Here is a 9,180-nt window from a genome sequence, read left to right as displayed (position 1 = left end):
ACTAGTTGGAGAGACTCCAACTGCACCGTCGGGGTTGACAATCACAGGAATAAAAAGACTATCAAGATATGGATAATGGGAATTGGAATAAGGCATTCCTGGAATTCATCTTACCCACCACCATGGCGTCAGACTCGGCTAGCCATGCTCAAATGGCACTGGCCTCCTCCTCAGCCGCGTGAAGGGCGACCTGAGAGACCCTGAGGTGAATCTTGAGTTGGCCGTTCTGCCTTGTCGCCTCAGAATAATGATTCTAAGCCATCCTCCACTCATGAAGGTAGCGCCGGGCATCATCACCATTGTAGAAGTCGGATGAATCCAATGATGAGGCCAGCACAGAAGATGCGGCGTCAGAGGGCCTACTAACCCTAGGGAGAGGACGAAGACTGTCATTCACAACAAACCCATAGGCGAGTCAGAAATAGTTCATCATCATAAATAGGCAATGTCAATCTCACCTCATATGTTAGAGACATTGGTTCATTGGCATGTTCTCCTCCAGGATCTCCTCCACCACGTGCTTGCCTCGGTTATCCTCGCCAGCCATAAAAAAAGATTGGATCTACAGAAGGGAGAAAGAAAACCGCTACAAGGTTTTTGGTAGACGGAGAAGAGCAAAGGAACAGTTGTGAGTGGAGATGTGTTCGAGGCCAAAGCCATCGGCTGGTATTTGAAGACATGAAGTGAAGAGGTGGGCGCATCGGGGCGTGCAAAAGGCAACTGCAATTAATGGAAGGTGAAGCACGACTTCACTAATGCCGATGGGAATACGGTGTTGGGAAACTAAGGGTAGGAAATCAAAGGGATCTCTTAATAAAAGTAGTGTTTTTAGACTTAAGTAGATTAAGATTATAAGTCTAGAATCGGCTATATCAAATCGGCTCTTTAGCCGAAATAAGAAGCGTAGTTAAATAACGGAGAGTATGATCGATTCTACACAAGATACGCGTTGACATGCAGATTTCAAGTCTAGAACATCATGGATTGCTCTCGACATTTCTAGCCGAATAGCATCAGCCCCCATGATCTGTGGTTTGCCTTCTTCGGCTTATTCAGGGATGCTCTCGAGGATGTACTTATGATGGTCAATGGCAATAAGACTCTGGAGAAAGCTGGGGATGGATTACCCTTGATGGCCAAGAGCAAGATAGGTGCTATAGTCACCTAATCAGGAGAGACCTTATTGGATCAAACGTTGTGCGCCTAATAATATTTACATTCTAGAGACACTGAGAGGAGAAGAGGAATTCAGCAGAGCAATCAAATAGGGAATATTTAAAGGAATATTACCCTAGCGTTTGGATTAATATTTGACAACCAATTTGCTCGGCTGTCAGAGCCGATACCAGAAGGGTATCACTTCTAGTGTGAAGATGAACCCAGAGGGGTAAGAGCCGGTACGATGTGTATCGCCCACAGAAGCGAGGTAAACACAAACAAAGTGATGCATGAAATAAAAGGAAAATCATTGGAGACAAGGGAATTGTTTGCTAAAATCACTTATTACAAGCTACAGACCAGAAAACACTTTGTTTACTATATCATCGGCCTAGGGGGTTAGGGCTATAGAGTTGATGGCATTAAAGAAATCCTTGACTAGGTGCTCATAATCTCTAGGGTATCTGGTGGCTGGAGCTCCACGAGGAAGAAGCCAAAGATCATGGCCGGAGTGAACTTGCGCAGCAGCCAACGCCATGGCAGCATGATGACGAACGCCATGAAGAGCGACTTCTCTGACACGGTTCAGGATGTCATGAAAGAGAACCACCAGAACGGCGCCCCTAGCATTGAAAAATCCACCGCATGGTCCATAGCTAAATGAAGGATTTCTAGCTGAGCTGATAGATCTAAAAGATTTAAGGAAGAGTTGATCAGGATCTTGGAGGAAAAAGTTAAGAAAAAACAGAGAATTATGGTAAATGTCTCAACAGCGATTCTAGCTTTAGCCTTGGCCAGCCTCTCCTGCACTGGGTTGGCCTCAGGGGGTGATTGGCCCTGAACTATGGCCAGAGCTGACTCCGTAATGGAGAGGCAGTCGACAAGTTTCTCACCGGTCCAGTCAATGGAAGCGATCAAGTCGTCATTATCTCTCGATCTCCTCGGATAGCGGGGGAGCTAGCGATGAATTGGTGTTGAGGATGACTCCAAAGGCTGAGCAGAGTTGGCCCTCTACTCTAGAACAATAGGAGCATCACGAGGCGCACCCTCTTGATGATGGATACGTTGGAATGATGATGCAGATCCATTGAGGGCCTCCTCAGTATACCTCTTGCTGTTCTCCATGATCTCAAACCTACGGAAAAAGCAGAAACTATACTAAGGATGCAGGAGATTTGAGACAAAGCAGGTGGTTTTTCGATCCACAGCCATGGCCCGTATATATAGCTCGAGAAGGCAAGAAGATACATTTTGTTGGGGTGTAAAATTGAAATCAGGAATGGAAATGGATCGACACTCCAAAAATTTAGGGGACATATAACAAAGAGATAACAGATTTATACTTATTGCTTCCCTAAATTACAAAATATCATGGGGTGGATACGAAGAATTGACATTGACCAGAGATCGACCCACCAAGACTTCTTTGGATTGAAGGGAGTCCGGATCCCCATAAGGCCAAAGGTCATCATGAACCGAGTCACATCGGCTCGTTGATAGAATTGTGTCAAGAAAAGGGGAAAGGCCACCCAACAGATGCCCAGCTGATTTCTCAATGGCTAGGAAACTGTTGGAAAGAAGCCTATGGCTTTCCTGGTGGGCATTTGGTGGAACAAACAAGGGGAAGGTGTCCACACATTTTAGCCCTTGTAAACACTAGAGCAGCTCTATGAGCGTGGTGAGAAGACACATGTGATATCACAAGACTTCTTCTAGCCACAGCAGCTGATCCTCTTGCTCGACAAGGTGCTAGAATGAGCGACATAATCACCCTATGCACAAGAATTCTTCTAACCACTCAAGATCTTCATAGCAAAAGAGTGAACCATGGAGGGTCCGACAGAGTTAGAAGCACTCGAAGGAGCAGATGGAAGAAAAACATGGCTGGATTGTTGAGTTGCTCTCGCTAGGGTCGGATAGACATTTTATAGCCAGCCTGGAAAGATGAATCCAAGTGCCCATGAAGTAGTGACGCTCTTGTAAAAGTTTTGAGGTATAGGCTCATGAGCTAACGCAGGCGGCGACAAACAGTAGACCCTAGATCAAGATTCTCTACCTATGACTACGGACCAATCAGGGATACAGATATAATAATTTTGGAATAAAATTACTTTTATCCCAAAATTGGGGGGCATGTGTTTACACCAAAATTTGGAAGGAGTCTTGCTGGGACTTAAAAGCTCCCAAGATCATGTCATTAAGGAAGCAATTGCGTGCAGATTCGAATTAGCTAATTCAGATGCAGCAGCAGGATTGACATTCTTCAGATGACAACGAAGGCTATGATCGGCGTTAGGACAAAGCATGCTGGACTCTACAAAAAAGGAAAGATTAGAGTCGAAGTTATCTTAAATTAGGAATGTTTTCTCATAGGGCCAAAGATTGTGATGAGTCGTGCTTAGATAGGAGTCATGCGTAGGTTCCGGATATAAATACCAAACCCCAGCTATTGTAAAGGACACACAATCAATCAAATACAAGTTATTTACTTTTTTTTTGCTCCGGCCACCCCTTAGGAGTAGGAGTAGAGTAGATCTCGGTGAGTTCTTCATCAAGTATGGCTGCATCGATCCGGTCGACCTCCACTGCTTGTCTATAAGTACCATCATGGCTTATACCTCTGTTCGTATGGCTGCATCGATCCGGTCGACCTCCACTACGACTCTGGTATGAGTTAGTTATCGACTCTTGTCTAGTTCAAGTACGGCTGCATCGATCCGGCCGACCTCCACTGCTCCAACTAGATTAAGGTCAAGTTATCGGCTCTATCTAAGGGTGGCGTTCCTTCAGATAGATTCATTAAGTTATTGATATTGCTTATTGCTTCCATTGTTTATTTAATTATAGCAATATCACTTCGCTCAATTGGGATTGATCTAGATCGGCCTTACATCTTTGTTAACCCATCGTTTGTTAATCTAAACTGATTTAATCTGCACTTTAAACAACGAGTTATGTTTTATCGGCTGTTTTATGTCAATCTTGATCGTGCATAGCGTGTGGTTAAGGCGTGTTTGATCTTGAGTAGATCTATTAGCTAGCGAAAACTATTCCATGGCCCGTTATCATGGCCTATGTCATTCTGCCTAACACCCCACTGTTAGCACCATGGAGTGGGGATCGTTATTTGGTAGATCTGTTCCTAAGAGGGCACGACCTTAACTGTGCGTAATGCCTAAATGGACTGTTTTAGCTGATATCGAGAGCTTTCATGAATGGTTCACTTCATGAGATCGTTGAAGTAGTGATAGGTTGAAAGATGCATTATCCCCATAATCTTATTATTGTATTACGGCCTGCGTGATTCTGCCTCATGCCCCACTGATATTAGTAATAAGTTAGGGTCGTCGAGTCTATTGTTGTTTCTACGGCAAACATGATTCTGCCTCATGCCCCACTGGTCATAGCGATAGATGAGATGTAATAGGTTCATTAGATTTATCTCTATTAAATGGTTGAATGATGATGAATTGTTTCTTTCATAAAAAGGGGTTCGGTTACTTGCAGTCATTGGCTTAGCATGAACTAATTAATGTTGATATCTTTTTGCCAGTGACTAGTATTTATTTAAACAACGATATTCATAATGATAACTGATTCTTCTTACACAACCCCATGAGCTTTAACCGATTTATTCTTACGAATATGCTGGAATCAGCTATTTAGTCGATCTCCTTTCATATCGGCTCTCAGAGCCGCACATTCGGGACTATCTAGCAACACTGGCATGTTCTGCCCTTAATTACTGATAAGCTTTCTCTCCTTGTCAATTGCAGGGTTAAATTGATTGGCACGTCTCGAGGAGAGTGTGTAGGATCGACCACCCTTGTGCTGAAGCTAGGTGGATCTTTAGCTCCATCGAGCGGACCCTTCTAGCTTGCTCATGTGTCCTCGGCACAGGACGAAATTCCGTGTCAACAAAGAGCATAATGAGCACTAGCAAAGCACTTGCGCATGGACTTATTTGGGCCAACACAATACACTAGCATCGGTGGAAACAAATATGACTTTGTGATAGTGGATGACTATACAAGATATACTTGGGTATTCATTATAGTGGACAAGAGTGATGTGTTTGCAACCTTCAAATCATTTGTCAAAGGCATTCACAATGAATTTGAAACAACCATCAAGAGAGTTAGAAGTGACAATGGTAGTGAGTTCAAGAACACTAGAATTGATGAGTTGTGTGATGACTTTAGAATTAGACATCAATTCTCAGCCATGTACACTCCGTAATCCAATAGCCTTATTGAGAGGAAGAATAGAACACTCATTGATATGGCAAGGTCTATGCTTAGCGAGTACAATGTGAGTCAATCTTTTTTGGCCGAAGCAATCAACATGGCTTGCTATTATAGGAACCGCCTCTACTGTCACCCGTTGAAAGAGAAGACACCATATAAGCTCTTGAATGGTAGAAAGCCTAATATTGCATATTTTTGGGTCTTTGGTTGTAAATGCTATATCTTGAAGAAAGGCACTAGATTGGGCAAGTTTGACAAGAAGTGTGATAAAGGATTCCTACTTGGTTATTCCACTACAAGCAAAGCATATAGAGTATAGAATTTGGCAAGTGGTCCTCTTGAGGAAGTTCATGATGTTGAATTTGATGAAACCAATGGTTCCCAAGATGAGAATGAGAACTTAAAAGATGTTAGAGGCATTCAACTTTCAAATGCTATGAAAAACATGGATGGTGAATTGAGGCCTAGGCAAGTGAATGATTATAAAGATGATCAAGTGCAAGTGCTCTCTAACTCAAATGTGTAAGATGATACTAATCAAGCTAGTACAAGTGGATCTCATAACAATGTGCAAGATCAAGTGGCGAGTACATCATCTCAACCCAATGATCAAGCAAGTGCAAGCAATCAAGTTCAAATACTCCAACCAACTCATATTGCAAGAGATCATCCATTTGACACTATAATTAGAGATATTTTTAGAGGTGTACAAACTAGATCAAGATTGGCTTCATTTTATGAGCATTTCTCATTTGTCTCACCCATTGAACCAAAGAAGATAGATGAAGCATTGAAAGATGTTGATTTGGTGAATACTATGCATGAAGAATTAAACAACTTCACTAGAAATCAAGTATGGGAATTAGTTGAGAGGCGTAAGTGACACAATGTGATTGGAACCAAATGGGTCTATAGAAACAAGCAAGATCAAGATGTGATAGTAGTAAGGAACAAAGCAAGATTGGTAACACAAGGCTATACACAAGTTGAAGGTCTTGACTTTGGAGAAACATATACCCCGGTTCCTAGATTGGAAGCAATTAGATTCTTGCTAGCCTATGCTTATGCACATAACATTAAGCTCTATCAAATGGATGTCAAAAGTGTATTTCTCAATGGCTACATCAATGAAGAAGTATATGTTGAGCAACCTTCTAGTTTTGAAGATGACAAGAAGCCCGACCATGTGTACAAGTTGAAGAAAGCATTGTATGGCTTGAAGCAAGCACCTAGAGCATAGTATGAGAGGTTGAGGGACTTGCCACTCTCAAAAGGGTTCATGATGGGGAAGGTTGACACCACTCTTTTCACCAAGAAGATTGGAAATGACTTGTTTGTGTTGCAAATCTATGTTGATGATATTATATTTGGATCAACTAATCAAGACTTTTATGAATAGTTTAGAAAGATGATGGCTAATGAGTTTGAGGTGTCCATGATTAAAGAGTTGAGTTACTTCCTTGGTCTTCAAATCAAGCAATTAAAGAATGGTAGATTTGTGAGTCAAAGCAAGTACATCAAAGACATGCTCAAGAAGTTTGGCATGAATGAAGCAAAGACCATAAGTACACTAATGGGAACAAATAACAATTTGGATAGTGATGCAAATGGCAACATGGTGGATCAAAAGTTATATTGGTTTGTGATTGAAAGCCTACTCTATGTGATCGCATCAAGGCCAGATGTCATGTTTAGTGTGTGCATGTGTGCAAGATTTCAAGCCTCACCAAAAAAAAGTCATTTGAAGGTTACAAAGAGAATATTGAGGTACTTGAAACATATACAAAATATTAGTTTGTGGTATCCCAAAGGAGCAAAGTTTAAGCTAGTTGGTTACTCCGACTCGAATTATGCGGGATACAAGGTTGAAAGAAAGAGCACCTTAGACACATTTCAATTGTTGGGAAGATCACTTATTTCATGGTCATCAAAGAAGCAAAATAGTGTTGCATTATCAACCACCGAAGCCGAATACATATCCGTCGTTAGTTGTTGTGCACAAATTCTTTGGACGAAGGCCATATTGAATGACTTTGGAATCAAGTTCAAAAAATTGCCATTGCTATGTGATAATGAGAGTGCAATCAAGCTCACCATCAATCATGTTTAACATGCAAGAACAAAGCACATTGATGTCCGCCACTATTTCATTAGAGATCATCAATAACAAGGGGACATTTGCATTGAGAGTGTAGGCACCGAAGATCAACTTGCCGACATATTCACTAAGCTATTGGATGAGAAAAGGTTTTGCAAGCTAAGAAATGAGTTGAACATATTGAATTTCTCAAATATGTGTTGATACACCCCCCACTTATATGACATGCCTCTCCTTTAAGCAATCCAAGGTAAAAGTTGATTGGCATGGCATACATCCTTTGCTAAGGACTTGTTTATTGCATCTAGTCATTCCTTACATGTCTTAGGCTCATTCATGATAATCAAATAAATTTGATGCTTGTATAGTACCACTATTGCTTCTATGCTTGACTTGATCTAGTGGTAGCATATGACATGTTTTTGGGCTTGTAAATCTAGTGTTTGATCTTGAAAATGAGCTATAAGTGTTTAACTCAATATGGTACATGATAACCCTTGAAATGAGGTGTGAAGAAGCTTATCTTTGGATCAAACCGAGTTAAATATCTTTGGCAAGTATTCTAGATTGGACCAAATTTGAGAAAATGATTCTCACCCCATTGATTGATATTGATAATCTTAACCTATCCCTGTCCCTGTCCCTGTCCCCTGATAGAGGAATTTTCCGCGGGGAATCGGAGGTCGGGTCTCCATTGCCAAGGAATCTTGTTGACATGTAATATATTTTTTCTTTTCATTTTAATTGTTCATTCAGGTCCTTGCTCACATTGCCACCCATGGTGATGGATGGCACTTTATTACTCATCGCCGCTGAATGACTAAACTAGCTAGCTAGCCAGCGGCTATATAACATTATTACAGTACATAGTTTCTTCAGTGATGGACAACGCCGGCAGGAGCGCTGCAAGAAGGGCAGGGACTTGTAATTGGCTGCAGACCGCACATCGCCATCAGTTGCTGCGCTATTTGCGCCGCCATCAGTGCCCCGAGCGGCGACTGACCTTGCCGCTGCTGCTGCTGGATGGACTGCAGGACCACGCCGAAGACCACCTGGTAACGGTGCAGCGGCTCCACCTGCCTGAGCTGCTGGCAGCACTGCTGCCGCAACGCCTGGCACTGTGGCGAGCAGTAGGGCGTCGCCGCCGGGCTGCACTGATGCCTCAGGAAATCGATGCACTGGCCCAGGATCGGCGGGGTGCCAACGGGATGCCCTGGATGGCACGAGCTTGGATACGGCGTTTGGTATGGGCATGGATGCGGTGGCTGAGGCCGGGGCGGTAGAGTAGGGTAGTGGCATGATGGCGGCAGCACATGAACCGGCGGTGGCAGATGCACCGGTGGCGGCAGATGAACTGGCGGTGGTGGCAGATGAGGTGTCTGGCAGCCGCAGCCGCCGCTTGTAAGCGTGGAGGTGGCGCTCGCAGCGAGAGCCAGGATAGAGAGGGCAACGAGCAACACCTTCATGGTGTCGAGTTCTAATGTGCTCTGGAGTAGATGAGCTAATAGGTTGATGAAGATCAGTGGTGGTGATGGAAAAGTGCATAGGCATACGAGGGTTATTTATAGCTTCGATTAGCACAGTTATTTCTTGTGTTCCTATGCTACCGATGGCTGTAGTTTTCACGGTTTCTTGCCAAATATTTTTGACTCATCATTCACTTTTATGTAGCATGTG

General features: G+C 43.0%; 1 protein-coding gene across 1 annotated transcript; it reads right to left on the bottom strand.

The window, feature by feature from the left end:
• Positions 1-8,378: 8,378 nt before the first annotated feature.
• LOC136546289 (glutelin-2-like) lies at positions 8,379-8,969 on the bottom strand. The gene has a single exon (XM_066538260.1). The coding sequence runs from the start codon at positions 8,967-8,969 to the stop codon at positions 8,379-8,381; it is 591 nt and encodes a 196-aa protein (XP_066394357.1).
• Between the last annotated feature and the right edge of the window lie 211 nt (positions 8,970-9,180).

Source organism: Miscanthus floridulus, chromosome 3 (assembly GCF_019320115.1).
Source record: "Miscanthus floridulus cultivar M001 chromosome 3, ASM1932011v1, whole genome shotgun sequence".
Taxonomy (NCBI): Eukaryota; Viridiplantae; Streptophyta; class Magnoliopsida; order Poales; family Poaceae; genus Miscanthus; species Miscanthus floridulus.
Note: the sequence above shows the minus strand (reverse complement) of the source record. Positions and strands in the feature narration are given on the sequence as shown.